The following is a 25593-nucleotide window of genomic DNA, read 5'->3' on the forward strand; positions in this document are numbered from 1 at the left end:
TTATGTGCAACAGCATCAAATGCTTTCCAGAAATCCATGTATATGATATTAAAATTATTTTTTGCATCCAGTTCCTTCGTGTCCACCTCACAGTATCCAATCAAACTGGTCAGGCAAGATTTCCCCTTAAAAACCAATGCTGCATTTGAACTATAACTGCAGCCTTTTTTTTTTTTTTTTTTTTTTGTGAACCCCAAACACGAGAGGTATTAGAACCTACAGTACTTGGTACCGTGCTTGGGTTGGAGGTTGAGAAGACGAAAGAAGATATTTGTTGACACTGGACTTGAACTTCTGTAGATTGTAATTTTCAGGAAATACGTAGAGGAAAGGTTGTTCCAGAAAACGGCAGTTGAATGAATAAATGAGGAAGATGAAAAATTGGTTCTGTGAGTTTGAAGTTGGACAGTAAATGGATGTTGGCTGGTGGCAGCACATGTTCGGACTGTTTTGAAAGAGAGAGAGAGAGCGGGAATTATAGAAGCCAATTGAAGAACAGTGCCCATGGAAGTATCTGTAGAAGAGGCATGCAGCAGAAACAGTACGTCTATGAGAAAGCAAGTGGAGAGATTCTGTTAGAGATGAATCATTAATTAACCTAACTGCCCTCTTCTGAATGGAATCAAGAAGTCTGAGAGAGGTTTTGGGGGGCACCACCCCAGATGCGGGAACAATATTCCATGGCAGGGCGGATTTGCGATTTATACAGAGTGAGCAGCTGTTTGGAAGAAAAGTAACGCCAAAAGAGAAAACCAAGTTTTTTAGATGCAGAGGAAGCAATATTTGTAATGTGCTTGTGCCAAGAGAGAGATTAGAAGTTAGGATAATCCCCAAAAGAGATATATCATTTTTCCTAGAAATCGGAGTGCCACTAAAGATAAGCATAGGAGCAGAAGAATCCTTTTTGCGAGATATAAGACAAGACTGAGTTTTAGAAGGGTTGAAATCAACTAAGTTGTCTTTGCCCCACTGGAGAATTACCTGAAGATCAGCATTTAAGGAATTGGTAGCAGATTTTCGAGAAGTTGAAGCTGATTGAGCAGAACAAAATTTCTCAAAATGGAAAGTGGAATGCAATGTGCTATCATCGGCAAAACTATGGTTAGGATTTCCAGTCAATGGAAGAAGGTCATTAATATGCAAGAGGAAAAGAGTGGGGGAAAGAACTGAACCTTGTGGGACAACAGCATTAGTGGAGAATTCAGAAGACAGAGAGCCATCTACCATCACCTTCAGTGAGCAATCAGAGAGAAAACTGGATAACCAATTACTAAAAACAGTTGGCAAACCATAAAATGGAAGATTGTTTAGAAGACCTTTATGCCAAACACAATCAAAAGCCTTTGAGATGTCAAGAGCAACTACTTGTGTTTCACCAAACCTTTCCATTGAATTAGTCCATAAATGGGTAACATAAGCCAGAATATCACCAGTGGATTGACACTGACGGAATCCATACTGGCGATCGTTGATCAGATGGAAGGTTTCTAGGTAGTTTAAGAGTTGGCAGTTAATTGATTTCTCCATTACTTTAGAAAGAGTAGAAGTAATTGCAATGGGACGATAACTGGATGCGAGGGATTTGTCACCCTTTTTAGGAACTGGCTGGATATGAGCAAATTTCCAAGCAGAAGGAAAAACACCTTTGGAATAAGAAAGTGAAAAAAGACGGCAAAGAATAGGAGTAAGTTCAGGAGCACAGGTTTTGAGAACAAGTGGAGAAATACCATCAGGACCTGGAGCTTTCTTAGCATCAAGATTCATCAAAATCCTTCTGATATCCTTTTGATGGAAGACCACAGGAGGCATTGAATGGAGCATGTTGGGAATGGTGGGAGGTGTTTTACTAAGATCATTAATACATGAGCTGGAAGAAAAATGGGATGCTAGCAGGTCAGCTTTATCCTTGGCTGAAGTGACAACAGAACCATCTGGTTTGGACAGAGGTGGGAGCACAGATGGCCAAAAGTTTCGGCCAATAGCTTTGGCAAGAGACCAGAATGCTCGGCTAGCCTGTTCAAACTCTAGTTTGGACTGATTAATAACAGTTTACAACTGTTGCGAGCTTTGGTGTAGGCAGAAAATGAAACTGAAGAATTAGAAACAAGCCAATTACGATATGCAACATTCTTCTCTTGAAAAGCCTTAGCACATTTATTGGAAAACCAAGGTTTAGATAAAGGACGAGATTTTAAAGTGGAGTGTGGGATAAAGGATTCCATTCCTGCAAGAATAATTTCACTGACACGATCTGAGCAAACGTTGACATCAGAAGTTTGAAACAGTAATCCGACCAAGGAAAAGAAGAAAAGAAGTCTCACAGGTCATCCCATTTTGCATTATTGTAATGCCAAACAACACGAGGTTGGGAATAGCCATGAGATAAAGGTTCCATTGGAGAAGAGACAATCACCAAGTTGATCTGAAGTGCCTAAAGGACCTCTCACTTCGACCGTGTACTTAGAAGGGTTGTTTGTGAGAAAAAGCATATTGGCTATATGATTAGGATTGCCAGGTATTCTTGTAGGTAAATGAACAATCTGTGCTAGGTCATTAGTAATTGCAAAAGTCTCAGCAACATGTACATGATCCTGCATTACTACTTTTACCAGTGACTCCATTATTTTCCCTGGAACAGAAGTTAAACCAACAGGTCTGTAATTACTCATATCATTTTTTGATCCACGTTTATGAATTGGGAATACATTTGCACATATCCTATCCATGGGGCCTGAACTGAATCCAAGGATTATCTCATGATTAGGGCTAAGGGTTCCTTTACTTCCTTCACTGCCTCCCGTAATATAACTGGATAGATCCCATCCAGCCCAGGTGTCTTTCTAATGTTAAACTTCAAACATTTCTCTTCCACTTTCCTCTCAGTTATTACAAAATCATTTAGCTCCCAGTAGAGCTAGAGCTTGATAAACTTCTGATATTCCCCTTCGCTAAAGATTTCCTCATGTATGAATCAGAGTCAATAGGCTTATAACACACTCCTACTCTCATTTTTGCTTTTGCAGTGCATATATTAAACCTTTGACTCAGGTTTAATATATGCACTGCAAAACGTTTCACTGATCTCCCATGAAACTGTTTGCACTGCCTTAGAGTTTGTGCTTCTTAACCCCCCTCCTATCCTGTCTGTCCTTTCTATATACATTGTACTCTCCCTATAATCATATTCTGCATCCCTTATAACTGAGTGACACCATGTCTCTGAAATCTCCACACCTTGAGCGATGGCCTTCTAGCTTCAGTTCAATCCGACAACAGGAGGTAATATTGGCTTGTCTGATAACCGTGAGTTAAATATCACTCACGGTTATCTTTTAAGAGGGGGGGAGATACCTTCTCAGTATCATCACTGTAACACTATGCTTTCAGTGAAAAAAAAATGGCCAATTAAATGCCATTGTGAAGCTTCCTCCAAGGGCATGGTCAATTCTAAAAAATCAGCAGAGAATCTATGCTGGCTGGACCATCCATAGATTCAGGGAATATTTCCCTGAATCTATTGGTAATTTTGAAACCCAGTTACAAAATGTTACCAATGCCACAGATTTGGTCATACAGCCAAGCAGTGCCAGGAAAAAGCCCTGATCTGTGGCCACTGCACAGTCACTGGCCATGACTATAAAAACTGTAACAGCAGAACCACACAACCTGAAGCCTACCAGTGGAGTAAGTTGGCCAAAACAGATTTCACCAAAGTCTTAGTGACAATAATTGTCCCAGCTATCAAAAAATGGTAAAACAGCTTAAACTGAGAACCAATTTTGGGCCTTAATTTAAACTAGACTTGAGACAGGGCTCTAAAGTTCATCCAATTAAATGCTCAGAGAGCACATACAGTTGTGGATTAAATCAAGCTTAAAGAAGAGAAAAATAATATAGATATCTTGATAATCCAAGGGCCATATATTCATCAGGGTAGGGTTCAGTTCAGGGATACCATAGAACATACAGAATAATAGAATCTTCACATGAAATCTCACTAACAATAATAATTAGAAATAATTAGAAATCCTTCTCTTACAGTTACAAAGGTTAACTCTTTATTCTTTATGCACAAATAATTAGTCAAACAGGATCCTTTCATGTTGTATCCCTCAACTGTAGGCCAGGAGAGGATATAAATTCCAGCATTCATTATCTACAAAATGTACTGACAGTTCTTCCAAATTCTAAGATAATAGTTTCCATGGATGCCAATTGTCGGTCAAGCCTCTGGCAGGCACAGCAGTACAGTTGACAGACCAAGAACACATAATGGCCAACTACTAACAGACTACCTAGCCACTTCTACCCTAGAAGTAATAAATAAAGACCCCACAACCTAGCTACCTACAGTAGTACACTGTGGGAAAGTGATATAGACATAATTTTGGCCAATGCTTCCATATCTACCAAAATTACAGATTGGATGGTCCAAGAAGCTTGGACCACCTCACTCCATAGGACTATAACTTTTACCTTAAAGAGACAAATAGACAGCCAGACACAGCCACCACAAGATATAATCAGATATAACTTAAAGAAAGCCAGCTGGCAGACCTTCACAGATGAAATCCAAAACCAAATAGAACAGCAGCAGACTTAGATGTTTCGGCCTAAATGAATGTCAGATGAACTAATGAGACAGGTGGCAGAGAAGAAAAATGCATGGGATACATATAAATTAACACATGACACAGAGGTCTATGATAGATATAAGCTGGTCTGTAACCAAGTCACAAAGGAGATTAGGCAGGCAAAGGCAGATTATGAGAAATCCTTGGCAAAGGATGCAAAGAAAAACAACAAAGAGTTCCATACCTATGTAAACTCTAGAAGGAAAGGGATGAATCAGATTGGTCCACTGGATATTGATGGTTCAACTGTTGGTGATCCTGCTCAGGTGGCTAACAAACTAAGTGAGTATTTTGCATCTCCATTCACGCACGAGGAGTTATTCAGGGAGGAGGAATGCTAGAGGTGAGTTAAACTCTGACAGTGAGCTGGATGATTTTGTAATAACTGAGAGGAAAGTGGAGGAGAAATTGTTGAAAATAAACATAAAAAAGGCACCCGGGGTGGAAGGGATCTATCCAGTTATATTAAAGGGGCAGCAAAGGAAGTAAGCAAACCCTTAGCCATAATTATGAGAGCTTCTTTGGACTAAGGGGAGGTACCCATGGACTGGAGAAGTGCAAATGTGACCCCAATTCATAAAGGAGGATCAAAGGGCAATACAAGTAATTATAGACCTTTTAGTTTAACTTCTGTTCCAGGAAAATTAATGGAGGCACTGGTTAAAGAAGTATTGCAGGATCATCTAGACAAGACTTCAGTTATAGCTCGGACACAGCATGGTTTTGTTAAGGAAAATTCTTGCCTGACCAATTTGATTGGATACTATGATGTGGTCACAAAGGAACTGAATGCAGGGAATAACTTGGATATTATATATTTGGATCTTAGAAAGGTTTTTGATACTGCTGCACATGGAAGACTGTTGCACAAATTGGAGCAGTGTGAGAAGACCAAGAGTGGTAATCAATGGACACTGCTCATTGTGGATAATGTTATTAGTGGAGTCCCTAATGGTTCAGTATTGGGTCCATTGTTGTTTTCTCTATTTATAAATGATATTGATGATGGTATATCAAGCTTAATGTCCAAGTTTGCAGACGATACGAAGGTTGGCAGGGTTGTTAAGGACACTAATGACAGTACGCTGCTGCAACAGGATCTAGAAAAGTTGAGCAGAGGGGCTGAGAGGTGGCAAATGAAGTTTAACATTGACAAATGTAAAGTACTACATATGGGAAGCAGCAACCCCAGAGTGACGTATCAACTCTGTGGTACTACACTGACAGTGGTAGAGAACAAAAAGGACCTGGGGGTAATTGTGCAGGCAGATATGAAGTTTTCTGAGCAGTACAGACGGTCTGCAAGAGTAGCTCATAGTGTCTTGTCAATGATATACAGGAATTTTTATAGCAGGGATAAGGAGGTGATTATTCCCTTATATAAGGCAATGGTCGGCCACACCTTGAGTACCGTATACAGGTCTGGGGGCCTCATTTTAAGAAGGATGTAGAGCTGTTGAAACGAGTACAGAGAAGGGCAACAAGATTAGTGAATGGAACAAAGGGTTGCTCTTACGAAGAAAGGCTTAAATTTTGCAAATTATAGTGTCTGGAGACTAGGCACCTGCGAGGTGATCTGATTGAGGTATATAAAGCCTGAATGGTTTGAGCATGCTCAATGCTGATGGAATTATTCCTCTTGCTCAGAATAATCACCTGAGAGGGCATAAATTCAAATTGAGGAAAGACAGATGTAGGATAGATGTGCAGAAGTTTGCCTTTAGCCAGCGGGTGGTTGGTTGGTGGAACAGACTTCCATCCTTTGTTGTGGAAGTTAATAGCCTAAATAAATTTAAGGCTGAGCTGGACAGGTACTTGGAACGAACGGAGGGGTGAAATGGGAGCATGTTTTTTTTGGCTGATGCTGCATAAGTTTGCTTTCTTGCATCATATGCCTCTACTAATGCTAATGCTAATAACAACCAGTGCTTTATTTGTAAAAAAATGTGCCAGTACTCATTCTTTGCTATCAGGAAAAATTGTAAATTAAAAGGACATGAAAAGTACTGTACTCTAAAAAAATATTTCCTGATATTGTTACTTAGTAGTAATGTTTTTGGAATAAGAACAATAAATTAAAGTATATTAACACAGTTTATCAAGCATAAATTTATTATTCAAGTACATAAAAAAAAATAACTAAATGTTTAAAAAATAAGTAATAGGTAAAAATTAGTAAAACAATAAGTAAAAATAATGTCATAATAAAGTTTTTATAGAATATTCCAAATTTTTATCGAGTTCTCGTCCAACACACTATGCCGACTTCTTACTATTTGTGTCTGTTGCTGAATGACATTTCTGAAGCAGCCATGAATTAACATATTTGCTGGATCAAAGCATGTCAGCAGTGAGCCTACAATTTTAATTAAGAAATAGTAGTGAAGAAATTGTTTTTGTCATCAAAAAAAAGTAAGGGCTGAGAGTCATATTCACTGTGAAAATCCTCATTCACATTCACTCGATGAAATTGGTATCGTACTCAGAGCATTCATTAAATGCTCTTCAATTTTTCCAAAACCGTCTTTTTGATTAGGTATTCCCAAAATGGATGACTTATATCTCTTTCATTTAACTGAAGCATAATTCAAAATTTTCTAACTTCGTTCTCACTAAATGCCAATATTTCATGTTTAGAAGATTTAATACCTTTGTTGTCCTCATTTTCCTTCTCTCGTCATCAATATTGTCACTAGTTCTCAAATTTGAATTTATTTTTTTTTTTTTGAAAATGTCCAAAATGTTGGTGTCATTCAGATATTCAGCTACTGTGACCATGTAAACAGAGATAGGGAAAATTTACAGAAAAATATGGATAATGCACTTTCACGAAACAACAGATGATTATTTGTCAGGGTAAAAGTAAATCACTCTCTCCTGATTCTCGACATGGCACTTACAGTTGATTCACAGTGGTGTCCAACCTACGGCCCGTGTGGAAAGTGAATTAAAGCAGCATTTTAAATTTTGCTAATTATCAAAAAAATTTTCTCATAAAATGTTTTGTTTAGTAAATGTAATCATGTATTGTACTTAACAAAATTTTTGAATTTTTTCAATTTCAGGTGTAAAAAATTATTTTTATTTATTCACCTTATATTCATCTTAAGCACTGATCCTTTCAGGTTGTAAATTTTCTAAAGTGAGTATTTAAAGGCAAAAGTACAATATTTTTTTGAAAAACAAAAGAAAGTCATATTTTTATAATTTTAATAAAATCTAAAAAATAAATTAGTGACATAGATAAATTAGTTACACATAAAAGTATGGGGAATTTCCATTTTTTATATATTATAGCCTGACAATAAAAACAGAAACTTCCTTTCACATGTAACAAGATATGGAAAATGTAACACAATAATGTTTCTTGAATCACTCAGTGCGGCCCGAAAGAAATTAACTTTGAATATTGCCCCTGTAAGGAACAAGGTTGGGCACCACTGAAGTAGAAGGTGAACCAGAGCCCATTGGGAATACCCCTTGATCTGCTCACTGTTGACCAGGGCGACTTCTCTGTATGTGGGACAGGTAGTCGGATAGGTTTCACCAGGTACCACTAAGTTGTAGAATGGTAATCCCTTTAGCTCTCTCAATTCTTGCTTAGCAGTAGCACTAATTTCCTAAATTGCCTGCAGGCCAGAAGTTCGAACAGTGTGTACCCAGTTAAGTCTCTCCTAAGCTGTTCGTTATATGAAAATTTTCTTCACTCAACTGAAACTATTTTAAATGTAATTTCCAAGGGGAATTCAAAAAAAATTTCCTATAAAAAGAGTTCGTTAAACAGAGATCCAACTGAGTAATTTAGAATTCTAAAAATGGTTAAAAAGTTTTATATAGAAAATATCTATAGTAAAATATCGACAGTGAAAAATGCAAATTTAATTAAATAACTTGAAGCTTATTTGAAAAGTAGGTAAATGTGAAAAAATTTACAAATATTACAAATTTCGAAGTGTACTGCATCCAAATGTCACACGTCACTGTTAATAAATGTTCCGGTATGCTGTACCATTGTGTACCATCCGAAAAAAAAAAAAAAGCACTGATAACAACTATAGCCCAGATGAACACAATCTAAATGTCACAATTATGCTTCAAAAAGCATCCAATCTAGCAATACCCAAAAGAAAAATGCTGTTCCCTGGTGGTACCCTGAACTTGATATACTCCGGCAAAGGGTGCACCAGGCCAGAAAACACTTCCAGAGAGCAAGGGCAACTAGGTCTCAGAATGAAGTTGATGCTCTGAGAGATTCCTATAGGACTCTCAGACTGCTCTAATAAGAACAAAAAAGAAGGAATATTGGCAGGCCTTGGTGAGGACATCCAGTAACATCAACCCTGGGGGGGGGTCTACAGGATTATCACCAACAAACTGCCAAGCGATGACATGTTGAACTCTAAAATTAAGGGGGATGGAACCCCAACTCACACTTGGGCAGACTCCGTAAATAACATATTAGATCATTTATTCCAGTCTGAGAATCAGGGGTTAATCCAGGATCGGAGTGACATAATGGTCAACAATGTAAATTATAGCAATAGGTCAACAGAACCACCCTTCACCATGGAAGAACTTCAAACAGCACTCTTAAAAACCGAAAACAATAAGTGACCTGGACCTGGCTTAATTAAAATAGAAACCATTAAAAAGTTAGCAGAAATTTCTCCTGATACTCTACTGAACTTATTTAATCACTGCTTTGGCTGAGGGTGTATTCCCACAAGCATGGAAACTAGTTATAATTAGATTAACGTTAAAGAATCTGGAAAATATCCTACTGAACCTAAATCATATAGACCTATAGCTTTATTCCCTGTTCTAGGAAAAATAATGGAATGCCTACTCCTCTATAGACTTAATTTATATTATACTGAAGCCAACCTAAATTCTGAACGGCAATTTGGTTTGAAGCAAGGATCCTCAATGGAGGATGCCATGCACTATATCCTAAGAACAGTAAATAATAGTGATCAAAAGTACATGCTGGTAATATCTATTGACTTTGCTGGTGCATTTGATACTCTGTAGCCAAGTATCCTCAGAAGACTCCGCCAGACAAATGTACCACAAAAATCTATATCAATGTATAAACACACCTATCTTGGTAAGACGTGTAGCAGTAGGCACACAGTTCCAATAAAAAAAAAAGGCCCAGTTACGAAAGGTTGTTCACAGGGTTCAGTACTAGGTCCATTCTTTTGGACCTCTGTGCTTGATGAATTCCTGACAAAAGATTTAGGCCCTACAGAGAGGGTTGCCTTTGCTGACGACCTTGTCTTATTAGTAAAAGGTAACACCAGAAGGGTGATGGGAGAAAGAGCAAACGTGGCACTCAAACAACTGCAGGAATGGGTGCTAACCCAGATACTCATAATTTTGGCATAGAAAACTAAATGTATCCTACTGAAAGGAAATCTAAATATAAGACAACCACCAGTGATAAAAATTGGTGATACCTCAATTCACATGGTCCAAGAATTGAAATATTTCAGGCATAATTCTAGACTTCAAATTAAATGTTCTATTCACACCTGTCATACTTGGCCAAAAAAAGTCCAAAACTAGGCCAGAATGATTGCCAGAATCAGCCGGAATAATTGGGGGTCTCAAGCACAGAACCTTGGCACTCATTTACAAAGCAGTGTTTTTACCTGTAACCTCTGATGGTGCTGGCATATGGTTCCATCACACAGCCATAGTTAGAAATAGAGAAAAATTAAATAGCATTAAAAAACAATCTTATTAACAATAACTAGAGCATGCTGTACAGTTAGTATCCCGGAAGTGCAAGATTTGGCCAGTACCCTTCCATTGCACCTTGAAATTGCAAAAATTGCTTTATTATAGACTTAAAAAAGGAATCCCTATGGGTTTCCTAGGCATAACCCCAAACCTTAAGGCAGAGACATTAAGGCAGAGAAACAACAAATTGCCACAAAACTACATCATATACGATGTATATGATGTAGTTGTGTATGGTTCAGTTCTAATCGCAACAATGACTATTTCCACTTAGTCTGCCAAACACCATGTACTTTTTTTTGGCAGAATATCAGTTATCGTTTGATTCAACAACTGCTCATCTCGGTTGCCCAAATTATTCGCTGTATGATTCCTTTCGCCTTAAAAGTGGTAATTGTGCATATGTCCATTCCAATATTCTCTGTCAGAGACTTGGTAATTTCAAATCTGCTCTTTTCGATCTTCTCTGGCTTAAAATCTCTCTACTTCATTCTGTCAAATTCATCTGTTGTCTCTACCCTTCTCCCAACTCCACTAATCACTAGGAACTCTTTTGACTTCCTCTCTTTTCGACTTGACTTTCTCCAGTCCAACTTTCCTAACAGTGAGGTAATTTTCCTTGGTGATTTTAATGTTCACAACCCCAGATGGCTTTCGTTTTCTAGCCATGCAGACCCAGCTGGTCAAGATGCTGAAGCTTTTGCAATTACTAATGACCTCGCACAGATTGTTCATTTACCTACCAGAATACCAGACAATCCTAACCATACAGAAAACACGCTTGTTCTTTTTCTAACAGACAACCCTTCTAAGTACACGGTCAAAGTGCACTCACTTTGGTCCTTTAGGCACCTCAATCACAGCTTGGTGATTGAGAAGAAATTTGAAGACATTTGAAAAGAGCTTGGTCTCTTTTCCAATGGAGCCTTTATCTCATGGCTATTCCCAACCTCGTATTGTTTGGCATTACTAGATCACCTGTGAGATTTCTCTTCTTCTTCTTTTCCTTGGTTGGATTACTGTTTCAAAACTTCCGATGTCAACGTTTGCTCAGATCATGTCAGTAAAATTATTCTTGTAGGAATTCCTTTATTCCTCACTTCACTTTAAAATCTCGTCCTTTATCTAAACCTTGGTTTTCCAATAAATGTGCTAAGGTTGTTCAAAAGAAGAATGTTGCATATTGTAATTGGCTTGTTTCCAATTGTTCAGTTTCATTTTCAGCCTGTACTACAGCTCGTAACAATTGTAAAGCAGTTATTAATCAGTCCAAACTAGATTTTGAACAGGATAAGAGTAGAAAACTTGCTTCTTGCCCTAATGGTAGCCGATCATTCTGGTCTCTTGCCAAAGCTATTATTGGCTGCAACTTTTGCCCGTTTCTGCTCCCACCTTTGCCAAAACCAGATGGTTCTACTGACACTTTAGCTAAGGATAAAGCTGACCTGCTATCTTCCCATTTTGTTTCCACCTCATATATTAATGATCTTGGTAAACACCTCCCACCAGTCCCAGCACACTCCATTCAATATCTCCTGTGATCTTCTATCAAAAGTATGTCAGAAGGATTTTGACGAATCTTGATGATAAGAAAGCTCCAGGTTATGATGGTATTTCTCCACTTGTTCTCAAAACCTGTGCTCCTGAACTTACTCCTGTTCTTTGCCGGCTTTTTTTCACTTTCTTATTCCAAGGGTGTTTTTCCTTCTGCTTGGAAATTTGCTCATATCCAACCAGTTTCCTAAAAAGGGTGACAAATCCCTCCCATCCACTTATTGTCCCATTGCAATTACTTCTACTCTTTCTAAAGTAATGGAGAAATCAATTAACCTCTGACTCTTAAACTACCTAGAAACCTTCCATCTGATCAACGATCACCAGTATGGATTCTGTCAGCGTAGATCCACTGGTGATAATCTGGCTTATGTTACCCATTTATGGACAAATTCAGTGGAAAAGTTCGGTGAAACACAACCAGTTGCTCTTTACATCTTAAAAGGCTTTCGGGAATGTTTGGCATAAAGGTCTTCTTAACAAGCTTCCTTCTTATGGTTTGCCACCTTTTTTTGTAATTGGTTATTCAGTTTTCTCTCTGACTTCTAACTTCTCCACTAATGCTGGTGTTCCACAAGGTTCAGTTCTTTCTCCCACTCTTTTCCTCTTGTATATTAATGACCTTCTTCCATTGACTGGAAATCCCATCCATAGTTTTGCTGAAGATAGCATAATGCATTCCACTTTCCAGTTTGAGATTAGTATACTGTACCTCACATGTCACATCCATTGTTACATAGAAAAAACTGAACAGGCATAAACTTGACCAACAGCTAGTCACACTGTGTGCACAAGTCAACTTTGCATCTGCTATGTGATGCAGCTTGGTTTGGCCTTAAATTCTGTAGCTCAAATAATTATGCAGCCCATGAACAATTATGATCATGCTTTATTGAACAACCCTTGTATAGTTGTACATACCTGAGAGAGAGAGATCCATGTCTTCAGAAATTTTTTATGCTGTTTACTATTTATAATTCATGAAAAAAAGAAAAAATCAGTTAACATTTCTTTTTCTACATGTGTTAACTTCATAATTAAGAATGAAGTGCTAATACTTATTTCATTTCATTTTTTTGAATGTACATCTTCTACTAACAAGTAGAAGAAACAAGTGAGGAAAAACATTTAAGCTATAACAAATATTAACATAAAATATATATGTAGATTAACTGACCTTGATAGAGATATTAAATCTTTATATAAGTAATAAAAGTGATTATTTCTACAATTAGGAATAACTTACTTTCTGCATATAGGAATCCTAATTGCTATATGTAGGAATGGTTTTAGGATTATTCATATAAGAAAGAATAAGTAAAGAGTAACCTAATGGTTCTAGAAATATAAGAAATAAATGTAACTTGAATCTTTATTTGTGATGAATAATATTTAAAATGAGAGATACTTTTTTTTCTATAAACATACCAAAGAATATATAAGAAATGTAAAAGATTAAGTGGAAGTACTGAACTATTAATCAAAAGGTAATCCAGTGTAACATTCAAGATGAGCAAGAAACAACACTGAATGGCATGATTTTTTTAATGTTTCTGTTGGCAAAATAATTCTTTAATAAAACAAACAGTAAAACAGCATAAAAATAAATTGAATTTTAATGAAGTTTAAATTTAAACTGAATATTAATGATGGAATGCATAATTTGACTACAAATTTCAGGATACAGGCCTTAAAAGGAGCAAATTATACTAACCCTTCTACCATGGTTATGTGAGAATTATTTTCAACTTCTGTCAAGCTTCCATATTTCACAGGTTGAAATTTTTCTAAAGTTGGCATTGGAAATAATGGAGTTTCCAATGTGAGAGAAGATGCTAATCCTGAAGGTACTTCTGTTAACTAGATAAATGAAAGATTTAAGGATCTATAATGCATTAAATAACAAATAAAATAATCTGTAGGTAAACATATTTATAAAATAAATCATGAATTATTTAACATATAGCAAAAATTCTAAAATATAATAGCAGTATAAAATAAAGACAGTCCCTGACAGCAACAATTAAATACCTTTTAAATAATAAAAATGGAAATCTAATCTCCACCCAAGTGATTCTTGGCCAACGGTTCATGAACCCTTGGATGATATCCAAATGTGTACGCTATTCTGGAAGTTGTATATTTCACAAGTAAAGAAAAAACCGATGTAGAGAAAGTTTCAAATAAAAGTGGAAACAAAGTTATGGCCAATGGCCAACAAAGTTATGGGGGGGGGACTCTGGGGAACCCTGGGGAACTCCGCTAATAACATTAGTCCATAAAGCAGTGTCCAATAATTAGTCAGAAGCAAAGGAACAAAGCACCATTAATTTGGCTATTCAGGATTCAGTGATGCAGATGAGATAAAGTTTGGGGTGGGTGGAGACTTGTATGAATTGATGACTATTCATTTGACTATTTATGTGCACTGATGTAGTAAAAGACAAGAAGGACATGTCATGTGAATGAAGGTATTTAGACATGCCATACACATGGAGATACACTAGTGGTATATGACTTTCATCAACCGGTGAAATACCACCACTTTGCTTATCGGAGGCTTGAAGTGGTGAAACCCATGTTTAGTCTCTAGAGCAAAGTTTCCGGCATCCCCCTCCCCCCCAATACTTCTCCTTCAACCCATGCACTACTATAGGTTTTGATACCTTTCATGTTTGGAGTTTTCATAAAAAAAAAAAAAAAGACCCATTAACATATTGTGGCTTTGGGAGTGTTACCAGTTATAAACTTCTCATTCCTCCAGGCACATCTGCAAGAAGAGAAGCAGAGACAGTAAGATTACACAGTAGGTGATTCCTACATCACTGCTTACAGATTTAATCTGGTGGACTATCCAACAGCCATCCTGCAAAAACAGCTTTAAAGTTGCATCTTCACATAAGGAATTTTAAAATTCACCATAATGCCTATCATAACTTCGAATTATGAAGTATAAGGGTATTCAAGTTTTCAGAGCTCTCCCCCCACTCCCCACCACCATTTGTTCCTCCTGGGCATGTTTTGGAAGAGTCATTTATAGCTTTTCTGTTGATTTTATTATTATTATTTATTTAATATTATTTTTTTTTTATGTCTGAGGATATGTTTTTCTAGACTCAGGTGTCCAGAATCCAAATGACCAATATGTCAAAGTGTTCTGTGTCAGAATGGGAGTGAACTGGTATCCTTTCAGCAGAAGCAAAGCTTCAGTTTCAACTCTGTATATATATCCCAAATCAGCACAGCACCACAACATTTTGTATTCAAATTTCTACAGTGCCCAATATTTCTTCAGTTGTAAAGGGGAACATAACAGACTTCTCCCACTACTGAATCTATTATATTCACAACTGCTCAAAATATTAAATCTCCATATATTAATCAAAATGGATGCAAACCAGAGCAACTATCCTGTTCATTGTTTTAAATACTTCTGTCTCTCTTTCTTCTTACCTGCACAGTGAAGTGTCTTTTCCCAGTATCTTACAATTGCTTGTTACCATTCCTTCGGGACATGAAATGTATCAGATTCCAACAAAAATGCAATTAAACAATATGCAAGTTGTACAAGGTGAAAATCCTGGAATTACTCACAGGGAAAACCCTACTCCCTCTGGCCGAGATCAGCCGAGATCAGCAAACTACAGCCCCAACTGAGGAGACTTGTAAGATTTCCAACTGCCTCCAAGAAGATTTGAACTCAGCCCTCTCCAAACAATTGATGGAACATCATATGGTCAAGAAGGACCAAAGCCAACTGTCAACACTACTTATCTGTCTAGAGAGAAAGAGGATTTGAGAAGTCAGTACAATGACCATGAAATCCACACTTTCCCTTCCAACCAGCTAGGAGTAGTGTGGGGGGGGGCATCACAATTCCCTATGGTTTTGTAAATGCCATACACTAAATTTTTTGAGTACACACTACATTCTGCAATGCAGCTAAACATGGCTCCAGCCAGGTCCCAGCCTCTCAGACTCCTCATGGAGGGTTTGGATATTTCAATTACTGGAATATAAATTATGCTTTATATCTGTTAGAAAACAGATGTGCAGGACTTAGAACCAGCAAAACAATTCAAAGAAATTATCTTTTTGTGGAAAATGTACCTCCCAACCCTCACTGATAAGAGATACCATTGTCTTATCATACAGAAAAAAAAAAAATCTAATTCAAATTTCTACAGTGCCCAATATTTCTTCAGTTGTAAAGGGGAACATAACAGACTTCTCCCACTACTGAATCTATTATATTCACAACTGCTCCAAATATTAAATCTCCATATATAAATCAAAATGCATGCAAATCAGAGCAACTATCCTGTTCATTGCATTAAATACTTCTGTCTCTCTTTCTTCTTACCTGCACAGTGAAGTGTCTTTTCCTAGTATCTTACAATAATGCATAATTAGCTTTAAATTCTTGAATTCTTGTTTGTTGCCAGAACAGCTGATACTGATAAGATGTTCTGATAAGATACTGATAAAACATAGCAAAGTTTCAAATGAGAGGAAAGGTATAGCTTGGGATAAAAACCTAAATAACTTCATGGGGTGTGTCAGGGTGGTAAACTACAGAAGATTACTTGGTCTCAACTGTGTCTATAGTAATGTCAGAAGTGTAGTCAATAAAATGGCTGAATTTGAACTCCTGGTTAGGATAACTAATACTGATATAATAGGGCTAACAGAAATGTGGTACCATCCAGAAATCAGTGATGACGAGTTCTAGTGTGGTATGCATAGGCAACTCAGTTTACGAACAAGTTCCGTTCCAAGATGTTGTTCGTTATAAGTTTTGTTCGTTATGTGTATCTTGCATTCCTGAACTTTTACGATATGTATTGTATACGCTAGCAGCCATTTTAAAGCATTAAAACCATGTACTAAATATCGAAGGGTTTATACAATACATTTTATTATAATGTATGTATGCACATTATGGTTTATCATATACAATATGAAATGTAATAAAACAGGCCTACGTGCTCTGGATTCATAATGCGAAAATTTATTTTTATTTTGTTACACAGAGCATTAATAAAACTACAATAAATAAATTAGCTTTCGGCTGGGTGGCAGCCTTCATCGGATTAAAATACTTGAATGGCAGTTGGAATAGAGATGCACTGCCAGGATGGTGCGTGAGGCACGTGGTTAATTGTTTGTTGATGTTTGTGGCTGTGACGTATGGTGGTGACGTGGCCAGCGTTTGTCTATGGATAGAATTACTGACTCTGTGATGGGGTTAACTTGACAACCACTGTTCCTGTTCAAAGCGGTGTCCGAGCATTTTATATTTAGCGATTCCAACCAGGTACGCCTCAGGTAATGGTGGGACCTGTCCACAACCACGACATCGCGGTGTGGGTCGATGTCGTGGTGGGTTGTCCAGACATGCTCGGCGATAGCTGAGTGTTCTACATCTGCCAAACGGATCGCCCTTTTATGTTCTGAGAGACGTTTCTCGAGTCGACGTCCAGTCTCTCCAAAGTAGCAGCTCGTGCAGTCACGGCAAGAGATGCGATAGACCAAACCACTCTGTAGAAGGGTGGGGACAGGTGTTTTTATGTTGGAAAGGAGAGAACGCAGTTTCTTGCCTGGGAGTTGGATGCACTTTATCCCATGCGATCTTAGGATTCTAACGATCTTCTACAGAGTGGTTTGGTCTATCGCATCTCTTGCTTACTGCTCTGGAGAGACTGGACGTCAACTCGAGAAACGTCTCTCAGAACATAAAAGGGCAATCCGTTTGGCAGATGTAGAACACTCAGCTATCGCCGAGCATGTCTGGACAACCCACCACGACATCGACCCACACCGCGATGTCGTGGTTGTGGACAGGTCCCACCATTACCTGAGGCGTACCTGGTTGGAATCGCTAAATATAAAATGCTCGGACACCGCTTTGAACAGGAACAGTGGTTGTCAAGTTAACCCCATCACAGAGTCAGTAATTCTATCCATAGACAAACGCTGGCCACGTCACCACCATATGTCACAGCCACAAACATCAACAAACAATTAACCACGTGCCTCACGCACCATCCTGGCAGTGCATCTCTATTCCAACTGCCATTCAAGTATTTTAATCCGATGAAGGCTGCCACCCAGCCGAAAGCTAATTTATTTATTGTAGTTTTATTAATGCTCTGTGTAACAAAATAAAAATAAATTTTCGCAATATGAAATGTAAAATAAAATAAGAAAAGAACAAAAAACAAGATATCGTACTTGTTAATTTTAATTAAAAACATACAGTTACAAAATAGAAATAAAGAAAATGAGTACAGCACTAACATAATATATGTACTGTACATATATATGTATTCAACTTTTACTCATCAACTTCATAACAGTTCAATATTTTTCACTTAAGTGACACTAGGTGCAGATGAGGTAGATGTAAGGGTGTCTGATAATGAAAAAACAGCTGGGTTTTCCACTTTCTTTTAAAATATGTTTTTATAGAAGAATGCACAGTTAGTTTATTTTTTCTTCAAAAAATCTCACTGTAGCATGCTAGAGTCATAAACGCCTCTTTTTCACTATCGCAATTCTTGCATATTTTCATCGTCTTCTTCAAAGATTGCTGTAAATGTTCTGGGAGGCTGTGGAATATCAGGTTCTTCTGTTACTTCAGAATTTAGATGTTTCTCTATTTCAATTATTTCATCGGTTGTTAATTCCTCAAAATGTGAGTTCAAAAGCTCTCACATCAGTCACATCAAGGTCGAGGTCCATTTTATTCCCCAGTTCAACAATTTCTTCACCACAGGTTCTACTGGCTCCTCAAAGTGACTTAAATTATTCACAAACTGTGGACACAAGTTTTTCCACACACCACTTAAGTTTGTTTGCTTCACATCCCCCCCTCCCCAGGCACCAGCAATGTTTTGCAATGCATTATAAATGTATGCCTTCCAGAAATCCCTCAAGTTCTTCTCCTCTCTGTCTATAAAAGCAAAGGCTTGAGAAAAGGTCCGCCTCGGGTAATATGCCTTAAAGGAGGCTTGGTACATCGGTTGAATAATAGAGGTTGTATTAGGAGGTAAAAAAACAACCTTAATTTTATCACTGAAATTGGCTATGTAGGATGGATGGCAGGGGGATTATCAAGTAGTAATAAAATTTTGAAGGGTAAATTTTTAGAAGCACAATACCTTTTCATTTCCCTCACAAAACAGTTTTTAAACCAGTCTTCAAACAGTTCCATTGTCATCCAAGCCTTCCTATTAGATTCCAGATAACAGGAAGGAATAACTTCACTATTCCTTTTCAAGCCCTCAGGTTTTCTGATAAATACACAAGCAAAGGTTTAAGTTTATAATCACTGGCTGCATTACCACCAAGTAAAAGAGTTGGTCTTTCTTTTGCAACTTTATGTCCAGGTGCACATTTTTCCTCTCTAGAAATGTATGTTCTGGAAGGCATTTTTTTCCAGAAAAGTCCCGTTTCATCAACACTGTACACTTGATGAGCACTGTAACCACCTTTTACTATTATTTTTTCTAGTGTCTTCAGGAATTCACTTACAGCTTGAGTATCTACACTTGCCAATTCATCCTGAAGTCTTAAATTGTGCAACTTAATTCGCATTTTAAAAAAGTGAAAACCACCCAGAGTTGATTGAAAAACAGTCACTTGCATATTCAGGTAAAGCTCTTTTCTTCAAATAAACTCCTAGCCTTCTCCTGCATTATTAATGAGCTGAGAGGCACATGGTTGCCTCTCAAACCACAAACTTAAGTTTTTCGATCTCATGCAACAAAAAAAAAAACCTTTATTTTTTACACTTCTATTCTTAAAACAGGAGTTTTAAGAGTAGAAGTTAAGTTGTTTCCTTAACTGCCTCCACAATTTCTTTATCTTCAATAATTGTTGCAATACTCTATTGGTTCACACCATAATGACGAGCTATGTCCACCTGCTTCTGACCTCTTTCTGCCCTATTTATGCTGTCTAGCTTAGTTTCTAAACTAACGCGCGTCTTTTATTACTACTACTATCAGCACCAGCACTTCTATTTCGCTTTGGACCCATGATCGCTTAAATTTTTTAAAGTATATTTTTAAGTCACCAAATGCAGAACTGCACTTAATGGTGTCTGTGGCAAGCGTTTGCCACCTTGTCCACAGTACAGTACATTAAATCCATTGTGCCATGGACTCAGTGAGAGTTACAGTAGGGATCCTACTCTACTAGAGAAAGTGTGCCTAATATGATAGCCACTCCAATCCATTCTCTTATTTATTTTCAATAATCCTACTATTTATAGAGACACACAGCTGAACTACATACAGCCAAATGAAACATTGTATTTTAACAGATACATTTATGAGTACAGACATAACAAGTTCATAGCAATTTTCCTTCCCCATAGTCAACATCTGAAAGTATTTTACAACAGCAAAACAAGTACATATATAACAAGTTAGGGCTATGGTGAACACATAAGGAATTATATCCAAAAGAAACTAACTATCTCAGCAAAAATTCATGTTTGTAATGAGAAATGCAAGTTTTGTGGAAACAATGAGCAAAAATAAAAGGACTTTAAATAATAAATGATGAATAAGAAAGGAGAAATGAATTAATTTGTGTGCAAATAACAGAAAAATCCTAATATCCTAGACCTTATCTTTATGCACTCATTATTTAACGGCGCCTCCGTAGCCAGGTGGGCAGGAGCAGAGGTGCGTAGCACTTTGCTTCTTGATTAGACCGGGGTTCGAGCCCGTGATCACCAAATACGGAGGATGCGGAAAGGTCAGGGAATGACCACCGCATATCTCCAGAGCAATATGGCCTTAGTTGCTAATGCTCCTAAAAACCAAAATAAATAAACAACATTATTTAACCAGTGGAGCACTATGCTGGGAGGGGGGGAGGCAAAATCGGAGCACTCAATAGCAAGCAGAAGGACAGAAGATCCTGAGCAACTATTGTCATACAGAGTCAAACTTTCTTTAGTGTTAATGCATGTATTATTTTTGTTTGATATTAAAAGGCAAAAAAGTTAGGCTGTGGAAAAAGACTGTACTCAAATAGCTATAAGAAATGCAATTCTTTTAACCAATAAGGTCTTAATTTTTATTTGAAAAAAATTTATACTTTTGAGTATTATTACTATAAACAGGTTTTTTTTTTTTTTTTTCCTAACACCATACAGTACACTTACAAGCCATGCTTTTCCTTTTCAAACAAACATTAGTTAATAATTGCCAATCATTAATAAAAAAATATATATATATAAAAAACAGATAACAAAAAATTAAAACTATCCAACTAATCTTTGAATTTCTCCCAAGCTGTCAGCTTCAACTACCCATGGAGGCAATTTCTTTCTATAATTAACAACTTAATGGCTAAAAGAAAACTTCCTACAATGCAGTCTAAATCTCTCTGCCTGTAATTTGAATTTGTGACCACTGATTCTGATCATTTACAATTGATTATAATTGTTTTTAATGATATATTCATAAGGCAAATATTCACTTGTTTCAAGTTCAAGTTGCTTGTTATGTCAGTGTTAGTTGTCCTAATTAGGAGTTTATATTCACTTATGTTACTTATAACTTGCCTGACATTACTGTAGACACAAGACAGTGTTCTTGCATAGCTTGCTATTCTAAAACACCATTTGATGTGATTTTTATTTCCCCTAGCATTGGCTTCCCATTCTTTCGAAACATTGCTGCCCTCACCAAATCTTTCCAGTGATCAGCTGTTGAATCTAAAATAAGAATTTTTGAGATGTGTCAAGTGTTACTTTGACTCATATCATCAAATAAATATAAATCTATATTATTCCTATCCCCCTTAACTATCAATGCTCCTGAACCTTTTAGATATTCTCGATAATACTGACAGAAACCCATGCACCATCTCTGTTCAAATGTATTCCATCTCTACAAAATATATTCCTGTTTCCCAACGTTGAACTCACACTATAATATTACTCAAACTATGCAATGTATGTTGCTTCCCGATGCTCCCAATCAGTAACAGTTCAAATGAAAACTACAGTCAATCAAACTGTCTTTCACTACACTGCATCACATTCATCAAACATACTTTTCTTTTCTCTGCCATTAAATTTGAACTCAGAACATAATAATGATAATCACCTCAGCAACTTTGTTGTGCATGCATTTCTCAACTGATGCAAGAAACGATAAGCCCACAATTAAGAAATGCTGGAAGACCATGAAACATTTTGCCAACAGCCCAAGGGATACACCATATTTAAAAATAAAAATGAAACACTTAAATTTCTTTATGTGATTAGCATTTATTCTGATATGTGGAGTCACTGGTCAAATTTTAGAAATGAGAGGTTTGCAATCAAGGAATGCACACTAAGCATCAATGACAAAGTGATTATAATGTATAGTAATGTGAATAATAATAGCTCTCAGCTATGACTGGGAGCAACGAGTGAAAGGTAAGCATTACAAGGTATGATTACCAATGGACCATCCACTGATATCATAGCACAAGTTTGATCTGCATCAGGAAATACACTGTTTCAGGTGTATAGCAAAGTTCCAGTGGATGCATCAAACCAACAACTGTAAAAAGTAAAATTTAAAGATAATGTGTAAAGTAAAGATTGAAATTTCAGTATTTACTTTAAAATTAAATAAAATTAAATATGAAAAAAATCTTAGATTTTTTTAGCAGATTTTATACAACTGATTTTTTAATAAACACACTATTTTATATGCTCATATGATGAACTGTTAATTAGTTGGTCATCTAGAAATCTGGATCTTAAAATCAAATTGCCTTTCTAATTACTGATCATTATGAATAAATTTCCAAGTGAAAGGCTCTCAGCTGATTATATTTGCCACCAATAAGGCTTCTCTAATCATGTAAACCATTGTTTCACAAAATACCATACTTCAGTTACTAACTGGTTTTGTACAATGTCCAACCAAAGCTACTGACCCAACGAAGAATTCAATGGTGGATGATGTAAACTTAAGAACTGTGTAGTGACATACATTGACATAAGTCAACTCTTAAATATTAAGAATAAAAAGACATTCAAGAGTCACACAGATTAGAATATAATTCTGAGTTTATTTTGGTTTAATCATTAGAGTATATAAATTATATTAAGAATAACACAATTAAATGATATAAGCTTATGATAAGACCCCCAAGCTATTCAACTTTCTGCCCCACTTAAGACATTTTGATTTCTCTTTGGAAATCGTTTAAGTCTGGAACGTTGGAGTAAAACAGATGGTATTGTGGAATGTAAGGAAACTGAAAGGATAGCGTCCTTTCAGTCCACAAAGCTATTAGTCACACTCTAATGTACCAGGTGAGGGTCCAATGATGTGGGTAATAAAGTTTAGGAGTTGAATGCCTTGCCATAAACTTATACAGTTGAACTTCGATTGTTCGTCACCCTATTTACCATCAGTCTCTGTTAACCATCACTTAACCCCGCTACGCCATAATGCATTGTGATACTGACACCATGTGTCACTCAGTCTTTGTTTACAACTCACTGTATATGGTTATACTTTAACCTCTTGTTTCATATTTTAATAATTTTTATTTAGGAAACACATTGAAATGACAGAGAAACGTAAGAGAGTAGTGTTGGGATCATCACAAAAAACTGAAATACTCAATCGTCTAAGAAAAGGTGAAAGTGCTACAAGTATAGCATCGGTTTATGGAATAGGAAGAACAACAGTAAATTAAACAAAGTGTGATGCAGACAAAATTGAAAACCACATGTCGAAAACGGAAACCACTGACAGTAATATTAAAAGTCATAAAACAATGAAGCTTGCTAAAAATGAACAATTGGATACTGCAACGTTTCAATGGGTTGTTCAAAAACATAGCCAAAGAATTTCATTGTAGGGACCTATAATAATTGAAAAAAGCCATTGAAATCAATAAAAAACTAGGCGGAGATCCTTCATTCAGGCTAGCATCAGATGGTTAGACAAATTTAAGTTTCGCCATGGTATTCGACAGTTGTCGATCCAGGGTGAGAAGTTAAGTGCAGATAGCACAACAATTTCTGTTTATCGTGTAAAATTACAGAAGGAAATAGCTGATCGAAGTTTGGTTAAAGACCAAATATACAACTGCGATGAGACTGCCCTTAACTGAAAGGCACTACCTCAACAGACACTGGCTCAATGACTGAACATATGGCACTGGGATAAAAGATGTAAAAAGATCATATCACTATAATGGTATGTGCTAATGCCAGCAGTAGTCATAAATTGCCTTTGGTTCTTATAGGAAAACCAAAAAAGCCTAGATCATTTAAAAATATTAATTTAAATGCTTTTCTAGTTAAATATTTCTCACAAAACAATGCGTGGATTCATAATTGGTTTCATAAAATATTTGTAACATGTGTAAGATAAGGCATCAAAAGGTTTACCACAATATGCAATGCTACTGATGGACAATGCACCTGCTCATCACATACACATATGTGATTTAAAAAGCTATGATGGCAAAATATCATGTCACTTTCTGCCAGCAAACACAACATCTCTCATTCAACTAATGGACCAAGGTGTGATGGAGAGTACAAAACGTAGTTATCAAAAAATTTTCATTCAAAAACCTGTTTCGGCAGAAAATAAATTAGATGTGATAGAGTTTTAGAAAAGCTACACTATAAAATATGCAATTTTCAATGTCTCTGATGCCTGCCAATACAAAGAAGCTGGAATAAGTTGTGGCCAGAAATATATTCAAGTGATACAGAAACCATTCCAAAAGAAACTGAAATTTTGAAGTTTTGTTTGGATGTTCCTAGTTTAAAAATATTTTGATGGAGGAAATAAATGATTGGCTGGACATGGACAAAATGGATGTCGGATGCGAAATTTTAGATGACAATGGAACTGTGCAAAGAGTGATGGATGACAATTTTGGATGATTCTGAAACTGAAGAAGAAGAAAAAGCTGCTGCTGATGGAACAACAAACATAATTAGCCAATGTGAAGCTAAAACTATGTTGTCAAAGTGCATTGAATGGTTGAGGTACAAGAAGAAGCAGTGCTACTCAAATGTTACTTTTGCGTAAAATTAGTAACATTGCCTCCCAAAAGGCTCAAAAGGGATAATGAAACAAAAGAAGTTGACTGACTTTTTTTAGAAAAGAAATTTAATTATGTAATATTGTTTTCTTTTAAATTTCTTTAACACGTTGACTGCCAAGGTTTATTTGGGTAAACTGGTCTCCGACGCCAATTTGAGGCTTATGTTAAATTATTCAAAACCCAAATTATAACATATATTCATCCAAAAACTCATAAAAAAAGCTTATTGTGGCAAAAAAAAAGCATCAGGAATTATCGCATAGTTGGCGTACGTAACAGAAAATTCTTCATGGCAGCCAACTACAAGTTAACTCGACATGTTGTAACTTGCAGAATTCTCTTTAAATCAATCTGTGCTGTGCGTAAATCCGCTGCAGTGACAGACTTTGTTGTGAATAATACTGTCATATTATTCAGCGCTAAGAAAAACCATCGGATGTCTCAAAAAAAAAAACTGCATTATATATTATAGAAATATATATGCATAACACACATCCTTTTCCCTCAAATTAAGGGTTTCTCTGAATTTCGGACATTTTTTGGCAGAACCCGTAACTTGACA

General features: G+C 36.6%; 1 protein-coding gene across 1 annotated transcript in view; it reads right to left on the bottom strand.

Annotated features, from left to right (window-relative positions):
• The window catches only part of LOC150081576 (uncharacterized), a 302450-nt gene that overhangs the window by 273738 nt on the left and 3119 nt on the right, over nt 1-25593 (bottom strand). The window contains exon 4 of the mRNA XM_090380248.1: nt 13648-13793. Within this exon, the coding sequence (XP_090236374.1) occupies nt 13648-13793 (146 nt within the window). The remainder of the gene's footprint in view (nt 1-13647; nt 13794-25593) is intronic.

The sequence above is a fragment of the Mastigoproctus giganteus genome, chromosome 8 (genome assembly GCF_048544385.1).
Source record: "Mastigoproctus giganteus isolate SK-2022 chromosome 8, ASM4854438v1, whole genome shotgun sequence".
Classification (NCBI taxonomy): domain Eukaryota; kingdom Metazoa; phylum Arthropoda; class Arachnida; order Uropygi; family Thelyphonidae; genus Mastigoproctus; species Mastigoproctus giganteus.